Raw genomic sequence first — 27,314 nt, 5'->3', positions numbered from 1 at the left:
TAATGCTTCAGCATTGCGGGCAGCCGTGGCCTAGAGTTTGGAGAAGGGGCTTGCGATCGGAAGGTCGCCGGTCGATTCCCCCACCGGATGGGCAGGAAAAATTTGGGTGTGGTGGAGTGATTAATGGGAAACATGCTCCCTCTCTCCATTAGCCAGCTGATGTGCCCTTAAACAAGGCACTTAACCCCCAATTTGCTCCCTGGTCGCTTATGTCCAGCTTGGGATTAATAAAGTAAATACATTTTTAAAAAAAATACCAAAACAATTTGGACAACGCTATGCTTCCAACATTGTGGCAACAGTCTGAGGAAGGCCCTTTTCTATTCCAGCATGGCTGTGCCCCAGTGCACAAAGCAAAGCTCCATAAAGACATGGTTGGATGAGTTTGGTGTGGAAGAACTTGACTGGCCCACACAGAGTCCTGACCTCAACCCCAGCCAACAACTTTGGGATATACAGGACCATTCCTGTTCATCCCAAGACTGCGAGCCTGGCCTTTTCATTCAACATCAGTGTCTGAGCTCCCTACTGCTCTACTGCATGAATGGGCAAAGGTTCCCACAGATAGAATCCAAAATCTTGTGGAAAGCCTTCCCAGAAGAGTGGAAGCTGTTGCAGCTGCAACGGGGGGACCAACTCCATATCAATGTCTAGGTATTTAGAATGCAATGTCATTAAAATCCCTGTTGGTGTAATGCTCAGGTGTCCCAGTACTTTTGCATATGTGGTATAGTTCTGCTCACAACACAGCTGCTCACAACATATTGAAAAAAACAGGTCATGAAAGAGAAAATGCTGTTGAGTTTTTTCAAATATGTTTGATAATGTGAGCACCTCAAATAAAGTGCCATCTAGTTCCATTATATGCAAGAGAAGGCAGACATCTCTACAGCCAATGTAGTCAAAACTTAAAAACTCAGATCAAAATAATCCACGTGAAGAAACAACACCACAGGTAAGAGAAAAATAATGTGAATTTTTGATTTTGGATTGAGCTGTCCCTTTAAGCAAACAGTCTTCAAGCTGCCAACTTATTGTTAGACAAAGCCATTTTTGCAGGGTTGAGTGAATTAAATTGCAGCCATTTGGAGTTAGACTGCATGACTCTTCCTAATGACTGACATTGCAATGCAAACAATGGAGCTCCACTGACTGAAAATACAAACAAGTACATAAACATACAAATAACACAAAGGAACACATGGGTAGACAGTCACACTTGGCAAAGTTACACATAAACCTGATCTGAACACGAGCCACCTTTTTCTCTACCTCAAACATGATGGTTCCAAGAAACTTATAGTTGTTTACGTCCTGAGCATACTGAAACAATGTACGTGATTAAGTCTCTAGATGCAACTTTGTTTACATTTAAGTCTGCACAATGTTGGATGCCAGCTAGTCTTTAGCCCACACAACTGTGGGGTCTGTGAGGTTTTGACAGTGATCCACAGACTCTGGTTGTCATCAACGGTGCTTTGCAGAAATTGAGAAAAGAAAAAAAAATCCATAGAAAAATTGCAGACACAGAACTACAGACACACATAATGAACATATATGAGCATCTTAAAGTTTTCTGATGCACAGCCTCCAAGTCTCTGTAGCTCAGCTGTCAAGCCTTTCTTGCAAAAGATTTGACCTCATTTGCTGTGATGATGGTGGTGAAGAGCGCAGCCTGCTACTGACAGTCCAAAGTTTTCCATATGTGTTCATGCGGGTTGAGATGTGTGACTGTAGAGGCCATACCCAATCAAACCATTCAGTTTTAAATGGTCGATTTATAAGTGGAGGTAGTAGAAGTACTTCTGCCATCACATGCTGTTTCTATATACTGTACCAGCAGGAGTGACAAAACCGTGGCAAATACCAACCATGTTTAATACAGAAACCACTCGCTCACTCAGTGGGAGTCAAAGTTTTTCACAGCAGCATGGCAACAAGACCCTGCCAGATGTGTTTTCTGACAATTGAACTTAAAACATCTTGAACCTGACTTGAACCATCTGAAAAAACGGGCGCCTGCCCTTACAACATAGGCAGAACTCCTTTTCTTTGCAGTTTTTTCCTCTCTCTGTCTGTCCTTCTTTCTCACATGCAACCACACACACAGACAGAAACATGCACACATACACACTGGCCCACTCTGAACCCAGTCAGTCCATCTAAACCTATACCCCTATATCCACTTTCATGCAGCCTGGGCTCCACATGCCTCTAATTAGCACCTATTGCTGCCTCATTTATCTTTCTCAGGGCCCGACACTCCATTTGCTTTTGCAACCAATCCTCTTTGGCATGACCAGACGGACCAACGCCCCTCCACGTTTCCTCCATATACACTCAGTGCAAATGACAGCCTCCTTTCTTTTATGAAAACAGTTTGACAACAGTTTGGGCCATGTCTCCTTACCCTCCTTCATTAAAATCCTGCTTCTACAGCTCTGGGTCTGGGTGGTTTATGGTCATGTCAGGGGAAAATGGCATTGACCTATGAGATGAGAACTGAAGGAGTGTAATAAATACATCTTATTAGACTGGACTGCTTCCATTTTGGGTTGAGTCTCCCAAGAAAACCTGCAATTTGATAGTGCTGCTTTATTTCATCGACACACATGCAGCACACTTACCGAGGTAGTTGTCGTCTTCTGGTTTTCCAGAGTAGCTGACCTGTTTGATATCAATGTTGGTGGCTCCAGCTGGGATCCGCACCACTGTGTTGTAACCTGAGGAAGAAAAAAACATGGAGAGACAGACAGACTGAGCAAGAGAGTGTGAGGCAGAGAGCATGAAAAGTTGCACAATTTTTCAGAATTCCCAAATGGGAACAAAGTAGCCACAGTTAAAGGTGGTTCCACCTTTATTTTCCTAATAGCTTCACTATGCTACACCAAAGCCTGTTCAGAGAACTCCGCTTTCGACCATTGGGGATTTAAATGTCACACTTGGAAAAATACAAAAAAGAAAAAAAAAAAAGTCTAGTCCTCTCAAATAACGTGTGGGAGACCTTGTTTTAGTCTCAGAGGCCTGACTGTGAAATGATATGTAATTATTCCCTGGACATACCTTTGGCCTGTAATTACTACACCGGGACTGTTGTCCTATGATAAACTAACACAGAAAATGAGTGAGCATGAGAGAAAGAGCCAAAGGGCAACGACAAAAATGTAGTGACGGAGACTGAAAAGGGTGGGCAAAATATGAAATAATTCATGGCTTCAGACCCACATTTGGTTCTGACAAAATGTGAGAGGTCAAGAGATCAAAAAGATTTGATCTCTTGCTTACTTATTCTTTGATCATGCAGTTTTTAGTTTATTTTACCAATTTTATACAGAACTTTTTAGTTGAGTTTTGTTAGTTTTTCGCATTTTTATGCACAGCAGTACATGATATCAGTATCTAAACGTTCCGAACAATACTAGCCCTACTAGCCCTACTAGCCCTACGTGTCAGATTCTGCACATTATATGTAAATTTAAGATATATAACAATATCCAAGTTGCTTCTTAACTGTTATTTAATCATATTAGTAAGAAGATACTGTTTACAGCAGCACAAAATATGTACATCTAGCAGCTGTCTGGTGCAACTGCATTTTTGGCCATTTTACTGGATGTTTGACTGGAAGATTACCATGGGTGCAACATTGACTAATAATGGTAATAATGTTGCATAAAGTAGGAAACAATTAATATTTACCAAACTCTTTCATTATAAGAGAGTTCACTTTGAGAATTTGAAGCGAAAACCATTTGGTCACGTGGTACCGCCTTCAACATAAAAAAAAAGAAGTGAATGGAGTGGGAAGAAAAGGGGCGGGCTGCTGTGATCTGATAGTTAGTCCGACACCTTGAGCCACTCGGGGGCAGCACTTGGTTTACACATCTTTCCCTCATTAGCCATGTAGATCTTTTCACACGCAAACACACATGCATACTCACACTGTAATGTCCTCATAAGCCATGTAAGCCATAACTGAAAAGCTTTTCCATTTGAAGCTATACCATACCGGAAACCCCTTTACATTCATAAACATCACTATGAAAAGCGACTAGTTTGCACATTTCCTCGAAATAAAACCCAAACCTTCTCACTGAAACACATCAAGCTATAATCGGTTGCCCTTTTAAGCGTCATGTCAAATCCCCTCCCTAAACACTGGGGACAGGATAATCTCATAAAAAAACAAGGGCGCATGAAGTTCAGAAACCGGCAACATGGCCCCCCTCTGAGGAGACATGGTATCCACTAGCTGTCAGAGGCCTCAGAGATCCCCCAGCTTAGCAACTGACCACACACACAATCCTCTGCCACCACAAAGTGACCGAGGAATGAACAGTGAACATACAACCTCTGACAAAGAAAACGCAACCATGCTACACTTCGGGAACACTGAGGTTTACCCCAAACATGCTTCACTCTACCACCAGCAAGAAGAAAGATGATATATTAAGAGCACGTAGAAGAAAATTAGAGGGTGTCACAAGCTCGCCCTGATGCAAGTTGACAGAAAATACTGACTGACTTGATGACAAACATAGGCTTGTTTTGTAGTTATTGTTATGAGATTATTTTCCCATTCTGAAACAACTTGCATTTTTAAGTATGTATCAAGTAATCTCACAATCAGTTCATGTTATGAATGGATGTGTTGGCACTCACTAGGTCTTGTGAAGGACTTTTTAATGGGATGTTAACTTTCTGGTTTTATCCAGAGTTGCAGACATGAACCTTGAGACTTGGACTCAAGTATCAAGTAAATCTTAAGTTAAAAATTCATACTTGATTTTTGCGATGATCAAACTACACAATATTTTGTGTGGGGCTCATACAGTCATAAATCCCTGCTATGACTTAGCCAAAAGACATGGTGGTGTACAACTTGTCTTTCACAACTTTCAGGATGTACCGGTAAGGTGCCAGAGACTGAGTTGAACCTGGAACAATATATCACCCTGACAAGCTAGTTTTTTTTGGCTAGTCCAAGATACTGTGTTGATTGTCTTCCGCTATGACAAACTTCATGGAATAAATCAATTGTTGAGCCCAACGGTCATTTTCATGCACATTCTTGTCTGAACTGGGCACTGGACCTGACTGCTTTAAGTCTCAACTTACTTGAACTTAAACGTCTAAAAGCTTGAATTAGGACCTTGCAAAAGCATCCCAGTGTCAAGTTTTTATCATGTATAATAGTGGAAAAATAAAACTATAAACAGGACAGCAACTGGCAGGTTTTGCGCAGTTGCAGAACTGAATCAAATGGCATATGTCTTGGAAGGACTTTACATAAAAAGACCACTGGCACATATAAAGGAAATGCTGTGTCATTGCAGTGGTCTCCATTCAGAAACCTGGACTTGCATCTTGAAATTTTCTTATGAAGATGTGACTAGACTTGGAATTTCTCCAGAAGACTGCCAACAAAAAGACACTGCATGTTAGGTTTTTCAAGAATAGTGAAGAAGGGAGACTGATACAGAGAAAATGAAGGAAAAAGAGAAGCGACTAGGAAATAGAGACACATCAAGCAAGAAAAAGACAATAGAGTAAAAGCCAGGAGACAACAGGCCTAGAGGCAGAGGGATATCCCACATGGCTGCACTCCCACTCGTGGTCAAGCCAGATTTCCAGGGCTGAGGACAGTGCCTGGTTTGGTTCAACACAGACCTTAAACCCTGTACCCCCAGCCAAGTGCAAAGTGCAGAGAGAAAGCAGACAGATAGAGACACTAAAGCTTAGTGCCAAACTGAAGTAAACGTGACAGAGACCACACCCCAGGCCTTTATGCTAATGCTTCTGCTGTTTTTCTGCCCGGACTTAAAAAGGATTGGATGCAATCAGCAGTTGGCCCACAATGAAGCACCACATTAAGCAGGACAGTACAAAGGGGTGATGTCAGATTTGTGCTTGTTTTCGAAAGACCCGACAGAGCGAGATTGCTGTGTTAATTAGCCTCTAAAGCTTTAGAGAAAATTGGTGTTTTACATTTTTCTAAATTTGGCTAAAGCGTGTATTGTTGCTGGAAATCAAGGTTAATATGTTAATAATATGTTATGTAAACATAACCAGCACAGAATATGAGCATAGAACATGTCAGTGTTGGTCACACGGTCTTTCTTAGCTCTTATGTGACTGTGGACATGTGGAGAAGCTGTTGAGATACAGTTTAACAGAAATACAGTCAGTTGGACTCACCATACTGAGCATCGTTGAAGGTCCCAGCCAAGGTTTTACAGGACGAGTTGTCGCCGCCACACACTCCACACTTGTCATTCCTGGCCTTCGAATTAAGAACATGGTCGCAGCCTGCTTGCTGTGGAGTCACAGATGATGAAAAGAAAGAAAGTTGTGATTTAGAATGATGTAATATGACATACAGTACTTAACATGACTGGATTAAATGTTTTCAATGACACATTTATCAGCAGCGTTGGCCACCGCGAACTTGGCAAATGCTGGTGTTCCTGACACAAACACTACACTGAAAATTCAAGAGCTTTCGTTTCCATTTATCACACAACAAGAACTGTGAGTAGGCTGGGGGTGTTAAATTCTCCTACAAAAGCCGCCACGTATCTTTGACTCCGATAAACATACATGACATAATGACAGCATGAGGATAAGTTAAAACTAAGCTGACGTTGAAGAGAAAGAAAGACAGACAGATATACCCTGCAGAGGCCTTGAACACAGATGTCAAATGTATCTGGCCCACATGGTGTGCCGTCAATGACACGGTCCTTCAGCTGATAGTACGCAGTCGTCCCAGCAACCCGACAGAAGAGCTTGCAGCGATCCTTCATTAGTACTAGATGGAAAAAGGAAACAAATTATGGAAAAAGTTGGACTGTAAGTCATTAACTTAATGAGATTCATAAAAATAAAAACCCACGTTTTTGATCTTATGCCCATTTACAGGTTTTTTTTCATTTTTAAAAAGTTTTTAAACAGACTCTTGCTAGAATTGCCAAAGTTGTATCCACTGTTTGGAAAAATCACTTTGTATCTGACAGTGTACTGGCTGCGGAGCCTGGCCTGTTGCGTAGCATCAAATAAATGAATGAATCACTTGCAGTCACTTAGACATGGCGGGCTTTTCCAGATGGTAATCTCATGTAACCGGGCAGGCCATCTTGGCAAGGAATGAGATGCGGCTGCAAAAGGGAAAGCTGCCAGGAGGTTCATATGTGAGGGCTGTGTGCTGCTTTAATGTTGTTGTTGTTTAGTGTCAACCAAAGGTTTACTCCAGGCAGCTCTCACCATGGTTATACAAAGTATGACAAAGGAAAGACACAACAGATGTGTACTCACACTTTCACATACTCCCATTCATCAACACAAATTTTATATCTTCTCACTTCATGTGTGAGTTTAATTCAAATGCAGTAGACATACAGAAGATGCAATTTTCCTAAACACAATGTGGACACCAAACATGCCACTGTCACTGTCTTTAACCTACAATGTATGGTGAGATATAAATAGTAACCATGTGTGATGTTGCAGCTGAAGTTACCACAAGACATTTTCAAATTACATGTTGTGGGATTACACTGGTGTACTCACTGCCACTGTACTTGGGGACCCAGCGGACAGTGGGAGGTAGACCGTTGATGTTGAAGTGCTTGCCGTCAAACTGAGAGCACTGCTCTTCGCGGAAATCTTTCCGTTCTCGTGGACAAGGCTCAGTGTTGCAAGAGCGGAACTTCATCCTGCGACCTACACAAAACTTCCCTCCATTTCTGGGCCTAAAGTAGGACAGGATGAACCACAGGACCACGGCACTAAGTTTCAAATCAATGAATTTAAATTCACATCAAGGAAATAAGTTTTCTCTTACTGGTTCTCTTACTGTTAAACTTCTCTAAAATCAGAGCCTACCTGAATGTGACATGCAAGTTTGTAACTCACATTAAATTTTTTTTTAACTTGTTCTACACATATATACAGTCTGTAATAACTTTTGTTGTCATAATTGTCTGAATCTTTCTTACTCTGGCTTGTTGCAGTCTCTGCTGGTGCTCCGGGTTCCTCCACCACAGGATCTGGAGCAAACACTGTAGGGCCCCCAGGGACCCCACTCTCCATGAACTGGCTGCAGGTCCAACTCCTTGTTTATGCACATCCCATGTCTGCAGTACTGCATGTGAAAAGACACAGACATACATGTCGTAAAAAAAAATCACAACTGCAACTCCTGCAGTCCTGGAGGCAAACACAGACTGTTTTATCACGGCTCAGCTGAGGAATTAGTGCACGCACAGCTGGGAGTGGTGTTCCTCTTTGAGTTCTTAATCCTCTGTTTAGATCTCAAGCTATATTTTAAAAGAAATCCTAATTCAGCTATTGTTTACCCTCACGGAAGGCATCCAACTCCTCCAGCTGTCCAAAGAGAAAAAGAAGAGCGAGGTTGAGATGGATACAAACAGAAATAGAGAAAGCAGAAGACAGGAAAAGATAAGAGGAATCAATCAAAGAAACCAGAAACTGAAAAGTACAATATGTGCCCCAATCCTTTTATGAAGTCAGTCGTAATTGATAACGTATTTGGCCATGTCCTTTTGCAAGAGAGCTAAGTCAACAGTTCAGTTCCAACTTCAGGCTTAGACTGATGTGCAGAAAATGTCAATGAAATGTCAGAATGTAGGGTGTCAAATTAATGTAAAACATTATTGTTTGACAGCAAGAAATTAGTTTAGCAAAGAAACATATCAAAATACAAAAAAAAGACATTTGACAGTAGATAGTGATGGAAATCCAGACTAAAATCACTTCTTATACAGACTTCTACATGGGCTCAAGTCCAAAATGACTGATCTTTCATACAGCAGACCCACTTCGGCATAAAAAATAAGATGCCTGGTAACAAACGCTGAGTGTGTACCCACTAACCAAGAAGTGTTTTCATAAGAAAAGCACGACATGCCCATTTCCTTTTGTGTGTAACCAAATCCCCTCCTCAATGACTAAGATATCGGAGGGTCCTATTCACTGAAAGAATGCAGGACAAGACGGCGTCTGTCTGGGTACGTAGCCCGCCGTCCGGGCACACAGGCACGGGGAGCAGTGGCACTGTGATAAGGAAACTCTAGAGTTGTGATAAAAAGGGTAACAAAGTTCATTATTGGCTTGACATCAGGAACTCCCTTCTCCCGCTGAGCTGTGTATCCACTCAGGTACACAGCTTTGAACTGGTAACCTGAAAAGGAGGATGCTCCCTCTCAGTTTGTCTGTTTTCACTGTGATTTGGAGATTAATCTGTGAGGCTGAACCACAAGTTGTTACTTTCATTAACGGCTGCTTCCAGATGAGAACTGCAACAACTATCATTTCAACTGGCCACAAACCCCTTCCACACAATTCAATCCTTTACTCCAGATAAAAAAGCTTAGACTCTTCAGAAGTGAGAACAGAACTGTGTGAGATTTGTTTCAGTGGATTTCCATAATTACGCTAATAAACAAGGGAGGATATCAATCAAAATCATGTCTTGAACAATGGCCTATATGGCCAGTTTCTACTGCATAATTTCACAACTTGCAGCCATTAGCCAAGGTGAACACCTGCAAAAGTGCAAAGTCATACATACAAACACATGTAAATACACAGAGAACTTGGCACCGCTGTCTCTACTATCCTGGCCAGGTTTGCATGCGTCTTTTACACACTTGCAGGCATAATGATGGAGTGTGAAAGTCTGTCCACAATGACAGACAGGTGTTAACAGTTGCAGGGTATGGACTAAACAAGACACAAACATTTCCCTAATAATAACTATGAATTTCTTCCTGTCTTGCACCACTATAAATGCAAACTGAAGGCACTGATAATGTTATCGTGCACTAACAATGGATTTAGAGAACTATTCAAATAAAAGACACACAAAAAAAACGTGATAAAACATCCACGAGTCAAAATGGCTTCCATACCACAAAAGGGCAAACAGGTGATGGTGATGTCGGCTGGGCAAAATCCTAGTGGGGTTCATGAAAACATTTTTTTGAGTTTTCCTTTGTCACAACAAAGAGCTTCCCTCCCCTTACAACCCTCACATCCCCCTCCCCCCACCTCAGCTTAGGGACTGTCAACCCGGACCTGTGCATCCCTTCTATCCCTCCTCTCCACAGCCACCCATCCCCCTTATCCCCTTATGAGAAACTGCAAAGGCCATGCAGGGACCACCGCAGTGCAACCAGGCAGCAGGACCCAAGGAACTGTCAAACACAAGGCGGACTGTCTGTCAGAGAGGACCAAAGCCTGTGTAAGCCTCTGAGGCATTCCACACTCCCCCCACTGGCACCCTGTGTTTACAACCGTTTTGTTTAGCTTGAAAAGGTGATGTGGGTGAAAAGAAGAAAGGGGGGGCGAGGAAAAAAGGAAAAAACATCTGTGTGAGATGATGTATGTGTGTGTGTGTGTGTGAATGTGAGCATGCACATGACTGTGTGTATGTGCGTAAATGTGTGTCAAGTGTGAGAGTGAGTGATTGCTCAGAGTCTGAAGGCATGTGGGGGCCACGCTCAATTCCAATTAGCCTCTCTTTCCGAAGTGCACAAACACACCCTTGGAAAAAGGCTGTCTTGGTAAAGCTCAAACAGGCCTTTAGGACACCTTCAGAGTCTTTCCTAGAAAGATTGTCAAAATTTGCCCTCAATTAGGAATGTGGTGAGACATTTGAAGGTCTTGTGTGAGAAACCTGTCCAGCTGTGACTAGCATGTGTTTCAAATTTGGAATTTCACAAAGACACACGCTGACTCACCAACTCATACCAAGAAGTGTGCAGATGTGCGTTTTGCACAGACTTAAAACAGACACACATAAAAGTGTAATGCACACAGGAAAACACACCTAATACCAATGACTCTGAGCTCAAATCACACACCAATAAACTAAATAAATTTTAACCATCTCAGCCATACAGTCACAGAGTGAAGTCACCAATATGCTAACCCCCACAGCAGGAACAGTATCTAAGGACAGCAGCATCTGCTCTGAGCTCCTCAGCTGGCTGGTTTGGAAGTTAGCGCCCTGTAATTGCCTGGAACTGTTGCAGAGAGCACCTCATTTCTGAACCCAAGCCATACATCACTGTAGGAATGAGAAGGCAGAGGACTGATTTAAAAGCCCTTTCATTTTAACACAGCCATTTCCAAAAGGCATCACCTTTCATGTTGCGGTGTCTTTCTCATGGCTCTGGGTTTAGAGTGGCTTTGGCATGTAGGGGGATTGCGTCCACGTCACTGACAAGCCCACTGTGCTCTCCACAATGCACAATTAAAACTGGCTGTAATCCCACAAAAAACCCTGAAACATCTTGAGTTAGTTGTCAAGATGGCACAACATGGACCACTGCTGTTGCTTTTCAATAAGGCATTACCCGCTGTTACATGTCTACTAACTTGATCCGGAGGTTATAGAGAGCCCACGAAGCTTAAGGAATGAAGTAATCTCTGCAGTGTTTTCATTGAATGGACATGGGACTGGAAATAAGTCAAATGATAACTGTTTATATAGAAAGGATTTCCACAGGTAAGGCTTGCATTTTTTCCTTGTTAGTTCCATATTTCCTCTTTCCTGTGTTGAAAGGCTGTGAAGACAGAAGGAGGAGAAATGAATGAAATGAGGAAGGGGAAAGTGACAGCAAGAGACAACACGATGCAACCGTGACCCCAAGCAACCCCTCCACTAATTCTTCCTCCTTACTTTGTTTCCTATCCTCTTTTTCCACCATCTGTGCTCCCTCCTTTTCCACACATCTTTCCAAGAGGTGTAAGGGTTGTCATTAGAGTGAATGAGTAGCTTTGTCCTATCAGCTGTTCCATTCCCATTCACTTTGGAGACACTTTTACTGTCAGTCTTTCTCACTTATTATCATCTCTGTACAACTGCTGAGACACACATAACTCTTGCAATCTTCTTTTTGGCATTTACAATGGACAGAATGATAATGTGTAAATGTGTCCCTTGTAGTGCTAAACCCACAAAGAATAATCAACCAACTCTGTTGCTCCATGGAGATTATTTGCCTCTGTTTCATAACCAGTTAAAACTCCTATTCATACATTTAAGGCTTGCAAAATTCTGTTTTCATCAACCCTTTATTAGTTTGCAGCTGTTTTCAGCCAAAAAAAAAAAAAAGAAAGAAAAAGAAAAAGCTCCCGACCAGTGAAGTCACTGTCTAAAAGGAATGTAAACAATTATTAACTGTGTATTAGAGCATATATTTTTTCAACATTTTGACATCACACTATAATCATGCAAATACGTCTTCTTCCTTCCACACAGCCTGCAATGAAAACTCCACTCACTCGCTACCGGACACAGTAATTCCATCAGCAAACTACGTGAATGCTGAAACAACAATCCTCTTGTTAGCCCAAATCCACAGATATGTCTGTGATGATGGCAAATCAAAGTGGCAACATCCTGCAAATATCCAGAGATTAGCTGAGAGTGACACTGATACCAGCCTCACAATCCCAAGCTCCAGTACAGACACATGCATACACACAAACACACACCAAGGCTACACAAAACACACAATCCTGTTCCAGCATCGTACGACAGGTTTGTCAGACTGCCAGGCAGCTCCAGCCAACACTCACTGCCTCCGCCAACAGACTCCATTCTGCCCTGGCTTCACTTTTCCAGACCTCACTATCTCACTCTAATTGGCTGAAACCAGAGCAGGTCGTTATTCTTTTCCGAGGAATGTTCTGGAAATCAAAAACAACTTCCCGTTTATTCAGTTACACTAACCAGTCAATTAAGCCCCTATTAAGAAAAATTGTTTCAAAAGCTATTTGAGTTTTGCACTTACTCAGAGAGCTCATCAGTCACTCATTGCACTGAATGAAATCAAAAACAAAACGTATTTATACCGTCATTTTGCAACAAATTCTCCCTGAAAAGAGATTCCTCGGTCAAGTCCACATTCAAGTTGCCAATGAAAGGACCCAACTGAGAACAATAAGAACTTGTACAACAAAACACCACTTTATTCAAGCTCCGTTACCACTTCTTTCCCTTTGCCACCCACTGAGCCAGGACGTGCTAAGAAGCAGAGCGGTGATGTTCCAATGAATGAATGTGGAAACGGGTCCAAGCGACCCCTGTCTGTGGCTTGATGGGCGCATATTGACCATGCTTACTTGTCCCTAATCTACACACACACATACTTCAAGTATTCTTTTAGATACACTTTGATTAAGTATAGATAATTTTGCAATCATATAAATGGAGCACACTCAAAAGTACTAAATGTACGTATTCACACTCAAATCAAAACACACATAACAGACTCACAGGACTCACTGGATCCTTTTGAAGGCTGAGAGGGATCCGAAAGGGGGGGGGAGTAAAGGAGAAAGAGCAGGATAAGAGAGGATGGAGGGGAGGGAGGGTGGTGGCAGTATTTATAGACAACAAGTGATGGGATGCCCTCGTTAGTGCACGGCCCACTGAGCCAGATGACAGACACGCCGCCAAAAGGTCATGTGACCGCATTACTCACTCCGGCGCCCTGTGAGAGGGTCTGTTGAACAACAGAGAGGGAGCGAGCGAGGTGGAAGGGAGAGAGAAGCAGAGAGAGTCAGAGGGAACAGAGGGGGAGTACCCAATGCCCTATTTCGGCTAAGCTGTATACAAACACACTTTTTTCACTCTTCCTTTAGGGTACGTGCCTCTCTCCCACTTTTTGGGCACTGACCTCAATTACCCGATGCGGTCACTACTTTGTTTCGTAATCCCATAGAACAAAAACTCTCCAGACAACGAGGGTACAAGAGGTGACAGCTAGCCCTTCAGAAAACAGACTTTTTACGAGAGATGACGTTTCCCGTGTTATCACTTGGCAGGCTTTAGTCTAATGATAGCCCGCGGAAAAGATCTTCAAAGGGGAGCTGTGGTTGCTAAGACAATACCTGCTGCTAGTTTCCCCCATAGAGGCCTTAGCTGTAATCCTCCCCAATACACACACACAAAAACACACTCCTCCTCAAGGCTCTGCAGACACCTCAGAGCCAGGAGCTCAACCCAAGGCCCTGTAAAACCTTAGACCTGAACCTCATGACTTCTTTGTAGAAAGACTGAGAAAGGGAGTCGGGAGAACAAGTGGAAAGGTGTGATAGATGTAGAACATTAAAGATGTCTGGGAAAAGAGATAAGTGCAACAGAGGAACTAAAAAAAAGTTATTCCAACAACACTGACACACTGAGACTCGAGAAGAATCATCTGGGTTTGCTGATTATCAGACTTTTGAGGCTGGCATAAGAATGAATACAAACACACCATATCAAAATACCACATAAAAGAGCCTCTTGTGCGGGCAGGTGACTGTTCCCCTCTCTTTCAACTCAAGCTACTTCAAACGGCCCCCTGCATGAAGATGAAAACGGGCCCTCGGCACTACAAACAAAGGTAGTGACTTGACTCAAACGCACCAAAAAAAAAAAAAAAGAGGAAAAATGCATATTTATCCATGTAGAAAACAACCAGCTTGGCTCAGATCACAACTATTATTGGATCAACTGACTTTAAATATTCTACAGAAATTCATAGTCCTCAGAAGACAAATTCAAGGATTCAAGGAGCTTTATTGTCATTTCACACATGTAGAAACATGAGGTGGAACGAAATTAGTTTCCCTGGTCCTGGTATAAGCCCAATTACCTAACAAAAAAAAAAAAATAAAAAAAAAAGCAATCAGAATAAAAGATATAAAGATCAGAATAAATCTTAATGGCTTTGGTGATCCCACGATCTTTCCTGTATTAAGTTTTTGCCAATTATTGTATGGCTTTCCATACAATCTGGAATCACACATTCGTCCTCCCAGCAGGATGAAATAATCAATCAATCAGCATTCAATCAATCAACTTCTCATCAAGTCATCAGGTCAAACTTTTATTTTTTCTCCAATATGTTGGTTTATGACTTGCAACACTAACAGCATACTTGTCATTGCCAGCTAAATTTAAATATTACACTACACCTGCTAAATATCAACATGTTAGCATTTTAACCACTTGTTAACAGGCAGCATTTAGCTAACATCACTGCTGTACGTATTTACAGCATCACAGAGGAGCTAGCAGATTTAGTTTTGTTTAAATGTGGCAGACGGAAACTTTGAATTAAATTTGAAGTGACTCGGCAATCAGCTTTAGATGACTAGGGTAAAATGCAGCTAAATGTGGTTAAATGTGACAGAATTGGTGTTACAGCCCTCACATGACTATATTTCAGCGTGAAGAGGACCCTAACTACAAATTATTATATGTAATTTAAATTTCTCAAAAATGTTCACTTTTGAAATACATCTAACCTTGATGTTTAGCCTTCCTCAGAGCTGCAACTTATCAAATCAGTGTTTACACAGTTTGAATTAAGACCAATCATCTATTGTAAACTAGCTAAGTCAGCTCAACTTGGGTTGGGTTGGGTATGTTGCATGTGTGTGTTAAACTAAGGATGGGTCAAATGCAGAAGACGAATTCAGTGTGTGTACGTAAAAATATATATACTATCAATAAAGCTGATTCTTCTTCTTCTTCTGGTTAAGGGTTTGTAGCTTATTAAAGCACTTGGTGTGATAAAACTAACACCATGTCTCCTCAAACATCTCCCCCACGCACAGGCTGAGAGAGCAGCGTGGGAGCCGTGGTCCCACCACCATTACTGTTTAGAACGGTTGTTGTAGTTGGATTAAGATGTTAGCTATCCCCTGTTAACCTCTCCTCACTAAACAGGGCTGATCCAGGACCTAACATGGTGAGAAGGGAGATGAAGCCAAACGAAAGGATATAAGGGATGTAAGACTTACGTGGGCCCACACTGCAAAAGACTCCTGGAGGGCAAAAGGTTAAGGAGAGAAGAGAAGCCTCCCTCTCTCTCCCTCTTTTTCTCCCTTTCATGCATGTTCCGAATGCTAAATACCAACCCACCACCACATCCTCATCCCCCTGTACCTCCTCCTCCTCCCCCCTCCTCTCCTCCCATCTTCTGCACTGCAGAATCACTGATGTGAGGTCTTTTGTGAGAGCGCTGGCTGGCCTCAGCCTGGGCTCTGTTACGGCCTAACCACTGACCCACTCACCCGCCTTTTAAAGAGGTTTTAGGGTCATGGGTTCAGAACAAGGTGACTCAACTGTGAACGGCGGGCGGCATCCTCTTTCAAAGGGCCCGCATCTTCACCTTTCCCTCTCAAGACTCTCGCTCCCTCTTCTTTACCCCCTCTGTCTCTCTTTTCTTTCCTCTTTCTCTCTTTCTTTTTCTGCCCCCCTCCCCTCCAGCCCTTCTTTCCATGTATCCTCAGTGACTGACCCGCCGTCTCAGCTAATTAGCATAGCATCCCAGAGTGAGGAGAACATGAAGGCTAATGGGGGTTGGGGCCCCCGTAACAACTCTGAGGGTAAAGCTTCAAGTTTCTAACTAGGGCCATCACCTGACCACACTTACATTGGTTTGTGCAATCAGAATGCAGGCAGGAGAGGAAAGGATGATAAATTATTCCTCTTTCTTGGTAGAGGAAGAGAACAATGAGGATGGAAAAGGCATCAGGATTCAGTGGCACTGTAAGGGAGATTTGGCTTGTAAAGTATTTTGTGAGGACAGCTTTAACAACAATGATGCAACATGGTGATCAAATATATATATTTAAATCTAACCCTTGGCAAACCAGCCCATAAAAACAAGATAAAGAGTTTCTTGTGAGATACAGAGGCATTTCCCCCAGTAATTAACAATCATTGATATAGAGACTGACCTAAATAGAAAATAAAGTAGATTAGTCACTATTTGTGTGCCACTTTCCACCTTACAAAGCAAACAACCGCGCATCATTCACAAAAAATTGACATCCTCGACAAATACACCCTCAAACTGACATCTGACATTTTACTGAGCATCGTTTGTCGGTAAGTGTCAGTCTACTTTAATATACTAAATCGAACTGCTATAATCTCTTCCTTTAACAATACAGATCTGCATGTGGGCCACCTTACCATTCCATGTCCACAGTCAGTCCCATCTGCCAGGGGCATGTGCTGAGTACGACATCCTTTATGGTCCCCTTCTGCACTTGTACACCACAGCCTCTTGCACTGTTTCTGTTGGGGGAAAATAATTGAGGGCTAGCAATTAATCACTGTGGCAGACTAGAAAAAGCAATTATCTTTAGTGTGATAACATTCTACAAGCTCCCAACACATGCAGAATACACATATGACTGGAAATGTTTCACTTAGTCAGTGGCTTTAGACTTTGTTGGGATGAGAAAAGAGTTTAACTGCTATTCGTTCCCATACTGCCTTCCTTCTTTTGGGAGGAAGAGTGTGTGATTGCAAATTGAAATATTTTTGCTGGTTTCTTCAAACAACATGTCACATTCGACACACATGCAAGATGAATATTAAATAGGTCAGCATCGGGTTTGTATTGTACTGTGGATTATAATAAAAGCTCATACAAACTACATGCAAGTAATGCAGTAAAGTTTGATATCTGATATCTGACTAACCAAGGGCTCATAAAAATAAACTTCTCCAGTACGTCTGAGAACATTTCAGATCTACTTCCACCTTAAGTCTCAGTTCTATACTTTTTCAGTGTGGTATTGCTTATCTTAATAACAAGTCAAATTACCATGTAAGGGCAAATTTGGGAACCGGGCCCAAACATCAGCTCACACTGTCTGTTGGCATTGTAGATTTGACCAGGGAGGAGGTTGGGCAGCTCGTACGTCCTGCCTACAGGCTCGTCAAGGAGGCACTCCCCATAGCCAGTACTAAAAAAAGAGTATGAATGTGGATACAGTAAATGAAAAAGCATAAAACCATCCATGCAAGTGTGTGCTCAAACGGACAAATGCACATACATAAAGCAAACTTTCATGCTATGAACTTTTTCAGGATAATGCAGCATTTTCTGACCCCAAAAAGTATCAACATGTGTCATCATCTTTCATAAGAGCAAAGTAAACATCTCTACGTCATTGTCTCTGATCATCCTCAGATGTGTTTTCCCATGTGGGTGGTCTGTAAAGTAACCTAACAGAGAGACTGATACCACTTCCCCTCAATGGCCTGTTAGTAAATGCTGTCACTATGAAACTGGAGTCAGGCGCCACAGACGGAATAAAACAGCATTATTATACAGACTGAAAAGGATCTGCACGATGACCACATTTTTATCCGGAGGTGAATTTCTCAGTGCTGAAGGAAAACAAGAGAATTTGGACTCATAAAGCACCTTGATTAAGTTACTTAAATCTTTGCCAGCGCCAGCATTGCTCTGTAATGACAGATTGCACTGTATGTCAGCCACACCCTGAGCCACAACATAGTAACAGAGACAATAAAAGCACAGCTGGACTGAATGTATACACCAACAATCTGCATGTAAAATCATCAACCTTTACAGTTGTGAAAAGGCTCTAGTCAAACACGTTTGCAGAGCGAGCTGAGCCTCAAAGACTCTTTTTTTTTGGTTTGTTTACTTTTGAAAAAGGAAACTGGCGGATGAGACATGTATAGATGTGTAATTACACAATGTCTGCATCTCTCTGACAAATTTAATCCGGGACTGAGCTGCTAAAACACCTGGTCCATACAGCACCAGCTGATGTGACAAGCCAATAATTACACAGGATTATCCTGAGTTACCGTCACTTTGTTTCTTTCCCCTTTCATTTCCAGCCACAACGTAGGAAACTGCAGCAAACAGTGCTGGGTGGCAGGGAAATGACTGTATAAAAAGGAGCAAAAAAAAACAGTAGTGGAAGATACTGTGAATGAAAACTATGGAGCAGCTTGTCAAATATTCATTCAGACAGTCCCATATTACAGTGTCTTTCAGCAGTTGGTCATCTGTCTAATCAGTGTCCTGGAATCTAATGGAATTATTATGAAAGACCAAGACAGACAGACGTACAGAGGGGGAAGGGGTCACTGTGGTCATTTTAAATTGAAACGTCCTCTTTTTTAAAAAAAAAAAAAAAAATGCTGGCTGTGTGCGTTCGAGACAGCAAGGCAATTCCTCTCTGGCACCAGAAGAGATTCCACACCTGGCAGCCATTGGGAAACTTGAAAGTGAGTTTATTTATAACATGACTTATAGTTGGCTGTTGTGCGCTTGTCATAAGAGACTAAATAATAATAGTTTCCATGTACAAAACACTGGATTTCCCTCAGCAAACAGTGCAAAAAAGTCTAAGAAAAAATCTTGTATTTCGGACTGGTTGGTTTTTGCAGAGGACTGAATGACACAGAGCATCACCGTACAGTGTTTGATCAAACAGCAGCAAGTGACATATGTAGTAAAGCTGTAATGTCAGAGTTTTTTCTCTGACAGCATGTGCCAATTACTGTGCACTGAGATATACAGCGAGACAATGACAGGGGTTTTGTTGAATTTGGGGCAACATATGGTATCCATCTAGATTTTATCAAGAAAAAAAATGACAAAATGAAAAAAGTACTTTAAAATGATTTCACATGGGAGTTCTGAAGAGTAGCTGCTGTTAAAATGCTTAGGCTAATTTTCAAGGTGTGCAATGGAAAATGATAGGGCTCGCCCACTACTAATGATTATGCGGTCTCAACACTCAGCGAACACAAGAATTAGTGGGTGGCAACAGTCAAAGATTTGCATTTTACTTTTATATTTGGATTTTGTGGCTTAAATCAAACAGCCCACTGCCAGAGAGGGAATGAATGGTTGCTTTATGCAATGGGGTGACACGTAATAACACTGCGCAACAGCAGGACACTTTTCATCGGCTTTCAGGTGCGGGAGTTCAGTGCACATTATTACAGCAACAGTGCGATAAGGGGGAGAAGGAGGGGAATCCTTTGCCTTTTCTCAAAGGGACGTTTGAGAGGTGGCGCAGCCTTTCATTTTTTGGACTGGTAGGAGAGTGATGCAGATTAAATTTGCTCTTCAGGGAGAATGGGCAGTCAAAACACTGACGTACTTGACCAGGTCAGCCTGCTGAGCAGGAGTAGTGCTGTAGACGTGAAGTGCAATTTTGAATCAATGCTCCTCATTGTTGGCTGGAGGCGGATTTCAAAAGCACTTGGACTATACTCTTTAGGGCCTTTCCCACCACTGGGGCTCCCACACTGTAATGCTGCTTTACCCTCTTCATACCTGCATGGTTTGTTGCAGCTCCCATACGGTTAACAAATGTTAAATCACAAATTCATTTCACATTTACATTATGCACTTTTTTGTTCGGTAATCAGTCACTCACACAGAAACCCAACACAGCTGACATCAACCGTCCCAACTAATAAAGAGACTCAAGGAGATTCTCCTCATCTTCAGCTAAACGTTCCAACCACTCAATGCTGAAGTCATCACTGGCTGGAAACTATGTGAACCACAATCTCCCGAGATGCATCTGGTCAACAAGGCTATTCTTTGTGAAGGCCTCCACAATTAACAGAGGAAAGGAGGCAAATATTAAAGGGTCATGGCCAGGCAAGATCTAATTATAAATGACATTTCCCATCTTAAAGGGAAGCCTTTCACCAGGATCAGTGACCACGGTGTGGGTAGGAGTTGCCGAATGAGCCGTTGCCCCCTGCTACAGGTTTTGGTGTGGAAAGCAGGCTACTGACAGGGTTACTGTTTGCCCAACATCTTGAGAGCCGGGTTCTGTCTGAGGGGAAAGACAGCTGAGTGGCTGCAGAATATCCATCACTCAGGTCAGCCCAAGAAGACCCCCGGATTCAAACAGGAAATACTCTTTCAACACCAGGCAATAACAACTCCACAAAGTTTACATTGCGCTGACCTGTCTAGAGAGTACTGTGAGAGATGTGGAAGCAGATTGTTTAACAGGCCACGTCACAACAAGTGAAAGTAAATGGCACGCTTAAAATGTAGATGTTGTAATACCAGAGTGGAAAAGAAAAGGAGGAGCATCCCTTTCTTTTCTACGAGAAGAATCACAATCAGTCATTTGTCTTGATAATAAAATCAGTCGAAAACTGGAAAGGAGAGCTGGTACCTACTCGAGAAACTCTGTGATGTACTTGCGGCTACACTTGGACCACGACCAGGGATTGGTGTCATAGTTGAGGGTGGGAGCCATGACATGATACTGGTGTTTCATGCCTGCCTCCCGACACTTTGGGTTGTCATCGTGAGGCATGTTGAACCTGGCGCAGAGAAAGAAAAAAGCTGGCGTTAGACATGGAGAGAGGGATATAAGGAACACACACTAAGGGATTATCAGCTGCTTAATGGCTCGGTTGTAGCAAGGAGGATATGTTTCACATGATTTACATTCAGCCATTTTTAACGAGGAATCCCCGCATACTATCTGTGTGGTTCACCACCCACCACACACTCTGCACCTTTCTCTCCACTTGTTTTTAATGTGCTGTCTTCTAAATGTTTATACAATAAAATCCTTGAAAGTTGGCATTTTTTGAGTTGACTTAAAAGCAGTGACAAAATAGTTTAGTTATTCATAATTACCGTATTCATTTTCTGTTGTTCCACTTATCAGTTAATCCTCTAATTGTTTCAGTGCACGACAAACAATAAAATAAGAGTTTTTGTAAAAGAACAGCTGCATTAAGTGAAATACACAGCATGGCATCTGCAATTTAATGAATTCATCCAGAATGTCTTCAGTTGGCAGCCTCATAAAGCAAGTTTTCTTGATCATGTCCAGAATAGTGTAGTCCAGTACGGATGTCCTGTTTTGTGCTGTGGTTTGGCATATACTCACAAGCACATGTAGTGCGTGCAAGTGCAAGCACTCACACACACACACACACACACACACAGGGACTCATGCAGCTGTATGATGTCTGAGATGTTTACAACAGGATATGGGCCATTGCTGAGCTCTGGACTGTGGCTGAGGGTCAGTCCATACAGCCCCATAAACAAGACCTAGCTTGGCTGGCATGAGGCCCACCCTACAGGGGCTAAGAGCCTGAAGGCAAACATCCAGGGAATAATTACAGTAAGCCTCTGGCACAGTAATGAGCTCCGCACACATAAATCAATCTGTTGGCTGCCGCTGACAAAAATCAAATCTGGCTCAAATGAAATCTGCAAACTATTCTATGTCACTTACAACAGTGAACAGGTCCACCAGGGCACTGCAGACAGTGACAAGCACATTTAAAATAAAAATAAGCTATTCAGTAAAATCATGTAGACCTACTTATTATCAGGTGGAGGATTTGTCAAGGGCAATTTTTACTCAGAACATGGTATGATGAGCTACCAAGATCTCAGGGGCACAGATGAGGATACTAGCTTGAAATCCTGAGTTGAGAGCCTTTAAGTGTAATTAGGTCATAAATCAGGATGTTTTGTGGCTCCCTGTTTGGCATCCTCGACGGATTGATCAATGGCAGAGTCAAATCCAGTGGGAGAGTACCAAACCCTGCACTTAATTATTAGCATCCAGACTCAAATGTAATTACTTAAAGTGCCCTAAATTTTAGTTGGAGCTCTCAATAAAACAAACTGCTTTTCACACATCACACCCTTAAAACCATGCTGTCATTTTCAGCAAGACAAAAACAGATTTCTGTGCTGAAATGCCTGTAAATAACTGTGAGAGCAAGATACGCTGGTGGAGCAATATTGAGCTGGTTGTGAAATCCTGCATGTTGGCTGTACATAAGTAAGAGTCACAGTGAAACAGTTTGCAGGAACAGCCTTTAGCAGCACTTACTGAGACAGAGGGAGAAATGGATTTGACAATGCTAGTAATTTTTTTCACTGAGCCAGCTTGCTATGGTTAAGTGTGTTCAGAGTTTCTTGGTATATTTCTTCAAGATCTTAGAAGTCCTGGCATTGCCTAACAACAGACCTGGATAGGTGTGTCACCTCTGAACGGCTACCAAGAGACACCGCTTCGACTGAAAATCCGCCTGATGGCTATTAGTAAACACGCATCCACCAAGTCATCTGAGAAAGACCTCCTATCCATTAGTCTAAGTCTGTCCTTAATCTGCAATACTCTTGAGTGGCTCCCACTACCTGACACTGGCTTTCCCAGGGTGCTAAACACTCTCAAGAGCTCACGCTTGTGAACGTAGCGATTAAACACACCAAGAAGCAGAGCCAACTGAGCCTCCAGCTGCTTGAACTTTAGCATAAACAGATCCACACAAGATGCACCGGGGAAGGAGAGGCGGACCGTAGACTCGTCCATCTGGCTGCTCTGCTCCGATCTCTCCACTGGAAGAATGTGTGAGCGGGACAGAGGAGGTTGAAGAATATCTTTCATTCTTAACAAATGGCTCACAAGCTCACACAACACTGATCCTTTTTACTATCAGAGAGGCAGACCGGAAAGAAAGTCTCCTACTCACTTTCACTGCTATGCTCTGCAAATGACGTGGGGAGGCAGGAAGGAAGAAGGAGGATGGAAAAAAATATGGATGCTTCGGCTTTCTCAAAGACCACGTCCAAAAGAGAACTTGCCAAGGTGGAAGAGATGAACACATTAAAGGAGAACTGGAGCGCTACGTGTTACTTGCCTGATCTATGGCTAAAACAGGATTGCATTGCATTTGTCATGATTTTGCCTGATGGATCTTTGTAATAAACAGGCTGCCATGTGAGAGATAAAATCACATGTTTTGACTTGGTCACTTGGACAGAGATGATACACAAATATTTTTTTTCACTCCACACATGTAGCAATATTTGCTTGTTGTGAAAACAGTCTCTGGCAGACAGGTGTGTTATGATAACACCGCCATTACTCGCGAACAGACCAGTTATATATGACGACGCTGACATCTTCAGTGACATCCTCAGGTTGTTTTGTCAGTCTTTGGAGCTGATTCGTGCACAAGTTCTGGGAATGAGTGAGCTCTTCTGCTTACGCTGTCGTCCTCTAAAGACAAATCTCTGACACACACACAAAGGGTTAAGTTCTTGAACCGTATAACAAGGTATTATAAGCTGGCATTTCATTAAAAGTCAAGTTTTTTCCCTTTATTATGTTTTGCACCTGTGTATGGTGCGACCTACGTCTCTTGATAAGAGGGCTTTTGTTGGCCCAAGCCGGCTGTGACCGGTGCGGGGTGGGGGGGGTGTAGGGTTTGTGTCTTGCAGTATGTGACTGTGTGTATGTAGGGTAGGGGAGGTGGTTGGTGCTGTGTGCAACTTACACATGGCCCAACTCATGAGCAATGGTGAAGGAGGCACTAATTCCATTTTCCTCACTGATGGAGCAGCTCCGGTACTGGTCACACATGGTCCCCAGCTCTGCAAGCCCTACAGCGTCACGTACACACACAGAAACACACACACACACACACAGATGCACACATACAGCTATTTTTAAAAAATCCTGTTGCTTAAGTGTTAAAGGCGATTAAACCGTCAAAATTTCTGTTCCCTAAGAGAGAGATTAGCACCGTCACCAACTCCCTCCATCCTCCCTCCCTCGGCCCCTTTCTACCACTCTGTTCTGTCACTATAATATTATTAGCTGACAGCTTGCCATAAACTCATTACTGCACAGCTCATGAGCAGTGGTTAACAGAGTGGAAAGTTAATTGAAACAGACTTGAGAGGTAGAAATTTTTGCAAAAAGAAAGGCAGAAGTTTACCTAATGTGTCACATTTATCTTTTGCGCGGCAGATGTCTTCCCTGAAAATAAAACAAACATAGAATGATGCCACCCCCGTTTTTCCCTTTTTCTTTTGAGCTTTCTTGACAAACTTGACTTTGCTCTTAAAGTGAGAATGGGAGATGAGTGTGTACCTGGTGATGAGGAGTGCTGTGTCATGGTGAGAGGGATGACTGTCATCCTGGATGTTTTGACTCTGCTGCCAAACGCAGAAGTTGTGGAGAGTCGTGGCAGCATTGAAGCTCACTGTGGGCCCTTCCTGTTTTGGATGAGACATCATAGGGATGTGACCGAAAAACGAGGTATATTGTAATGTTCTAAGCGGTAATAGCAAGTACATCTTGAAATGTCATGCTTTTTCAACTTGTCTTATTCACCTGTTTTTTCCATCGTAAATACTACTCACTTGATTGTGTAGATTTGGCTAATGTGATCTCTGGCAAGATCGACAGACTGGGGCAAAGATCTGCAGTTCCCTACAGCTTTCAAAATGCACTGCAGTGGTAGATTTCTGGTAGCAACATTTCGGTATTTTATAGATTTTTTTTTGGAGTAGTTAGTCCTCCATTTTGAAACATTTGCTTCAAACAAGATAGCCTGGAAGATGGTGCTCAGTGGTATTCATAGGTGGGTCTATTTGTAGGGTATAACCTTGATTGCCCAACTACAGTTTCTACTTTATCTTACAGTGGTAGTCAGTGACAACTTTTTCTCTTGACCGTGAGCAATCTGCAACAAACGAGGTGGTGAGTATAATATTATTTTGACCAACAGTCCAACGCAAATTTGTGAATAATACCCAGGAGAAAGAATCATTAAGAAATACCAAGGAATTTAATGAAGCTATTTAACAATGAGTTAGTATGACAAAGCATAGCACAGCGAGCCTCTTCAGCCATCTCTCATTTGCAGGTGGCTAGCTGCCTTGCTATACTATCGTTTGTTCTCCAAGGAGACCTCTCTTGAGACCTGAGACTGACAAGGCCGGCAGTGTCCACAGGCCCCACAGAGAAAAGGCCAGGCCAGGGACACCTGCACTGACGTAAGCCTGGAAACAGGCCGCATTCAAGACCCCGCACTCACCTGCTCATTGTGGATGACAACTAGCTTGACAATCATGATGTTGATGAGGTTTCCTACACTGGGGTCCTTGTACACAGCTGCTACCTGTAACAAAGACAAAACACACAGACAAAAAATGCAAACCTCCACTAACCTGAACCAGAACACAGACAGTATAGAAGCTAGTCTTCTCCTAACTCAGTACTGAGAAAGCGGTGGTTTCTGGTTAAGCTCTTTGGGGTTTAATAAAAACAGTAACAAGTCAAATGAAGTCAAAAGAAACAAAAAATGTCTTCAGGGTAAGTTTAATCAACAGGGTATTAAAACCAATTACAATTCCCCACAGACCTTAGCAAAGAAAAAATAAACCAAAACCTGGATTCAGTAACAAATGTGAGACTTCAGCAAAGCTGGGGCTCACAAGTCCTCTGTGAGGACAGCAAAACATTCCCTCTGAAGTTTTGCCCGTCCGCTTCTCTTGCATTTCTCGTGCACCCCTGTCACGGTCGGCCAGCAGTCTCCTGAGGCCATGTGTGGCCTCCTGACAGGAACTCATTAGTCCACTATAAACATTTAACTTGTCTTAGCCTGAAGGGGGGTGGGGGAGTCAAGGCAAACATGGTCTAGACCTGTCCAGGGTGGGCAAAGGGAGCCTGTCTTTGCATGCTCTAAGTCCAACTGTGACGCAAGACATGTTCTATATGCTCTCACCTCCATGTACAACATGTGATTGTATAATCAGTGCAAGAACCAGAAGTGAGGTGGACAACAGCCCACACTGGACCTTCACTACAGTATCTCACATTGCCAGTTAGATAACTACAAGCTGAAGCTACCACTGAGGTCGTATCCTCTGTGACAGTTCTTAGAATCCCTGTGATTACATGACATGGCGAGGGGTTTACACACATATGGCACAGGTTCATTCAGACAGGTTAAAAAATAATAAGAACTTGAGGATTTCATGTCCTCTGACAGCCACCAGAGGTTGGTCGGTGGATTGTCAAAAATTTCTTAGGTTGCAAATTTCTAAAATATACATTTTATTTTGAAACTGTTTCTGAAATCCTAGCTAGAGCCCTAAATGTCAGAAATAGCAGAAATAACTTTTTAGTGACCAGTGCACCAAGTATAATGTGATTTAATACACGATATTAGCATGACCAATACCTAAAAACCTCTGTTCTGCCCAAAACTATCTTATTTTGGTCGGTTTGGTTAACTTAAAGCAGAGCGAGTGAGAGACTATAAAATGGCCTGCAGACATAAGCATGGCAGGACTAATGTTTTCACTTCAAGTCCTGTAATAAAAAGTGCCTTGGCACATTTAACATTGACTGCACCCTCTAAGCCTTACTTAAGGATAACACGCCGCTGACAATCATTACTCCTTTATAAGTTAGTGAGTGTTTTGAACATTCTGGCTGTCATACTGGTGAGAGACAGCAGAAGGGACACACAGTTCAGTATAATTGATAGCAGATCCTGCTTTCATATAAACATAAACTCCCCCAACATTTTTTTTTTGTCTAATATATAGTCAATCAAAGTGTTATTGGCTTGATTAACAGGCTTCTCTCCTAGTCAGATATGGGACTTGTAACGAGATCAAGGTGCTGAGTCATGA

General features: G+C 42.4%; 1 protein-coding gene across 2 annotated transcripts in view; it reads right to left on the bottom strand.

Annotated features, from left to right (window-relative positions):
* Nucleotides 1-27,314, bottom strand: part of LOC124061684 (A disintegrin and metalloproteinase with thrombospondin motifs 20) — a 77,312-nt gene that overhangs the window by 34,188 nt on the left and 15,810 nt on the right. For both annotated transcript variants that reach the window (XM_046393816.1, XM_046393817.1), the window contains 12 exons: nucleotides 25,709-25,792; nucleotides 24,760-24,884; nucleotides 24,605-24,645; nucleotides 24,161-24,266; nucleotides 21,023-21,169; nucleotides 17,649-17,790; nucleotides 17,009-17,113; nucleotides 7,998-8,143; nucleotides 7,570-7,751; nucleotides 6,675-6,811; nucleotides 6,199-6,316; nucleotides 2,628-2,723 (listed from right to left, as the gene is read on the bottom strand). In XM_046393816.1, the coding sequence (XP_046249772.1) occupies nucleotides 2,628-2,723; nucleotides 6,199-6,316; nucleotides 6,675-6,811; nucleotides 7,570-7,751; nucleotides 7,998-8,143; nucleotides 17,009-17,113; nucleotides 17,649-17,790; nucleotides 21,023-21,169; nucleotides 24,161-24,266; nucleotides 24,605-24,645; nucleotides 24,760-24,884; nucleotides 25,709-25,792 (1,429 nt within the window). The remainder of the gene's footprint in view (nucleotides 1-2,627; nucleotides 2,724-6,198; nucleotides 6,317-6,674; nucleotides 6,812-7,569; nucleotides 7,752-7,997; nucleotides 8,144-17,008; nucleotides 17,114-17,648; nucleotides 17,791-21,022; nucleotides 21,170-24,160; nucleotides 24,267-24,604; nucleotides 24,646-24,759; nucleotides 24,885-25,708; nucleotides 25,793-27,314) is intronic.

This window comes from Scatophagus argus, chromosome 7 (genome assembly GCF_020382885.2).
Source record: "Scatophagus argus isolate fScaArg1 chromosome 7, fScaArg1.pri, whole genome shotgun sequence".
Lineage (NCBI taxonomy): Eukaryota > Metazoa > Chordata > Actinopteri > Scatophagidae > Scatophagus > Scatophagus argus.
This window is presented reverse-complemented; position numbering and strand designations above follow the sequence as displayed.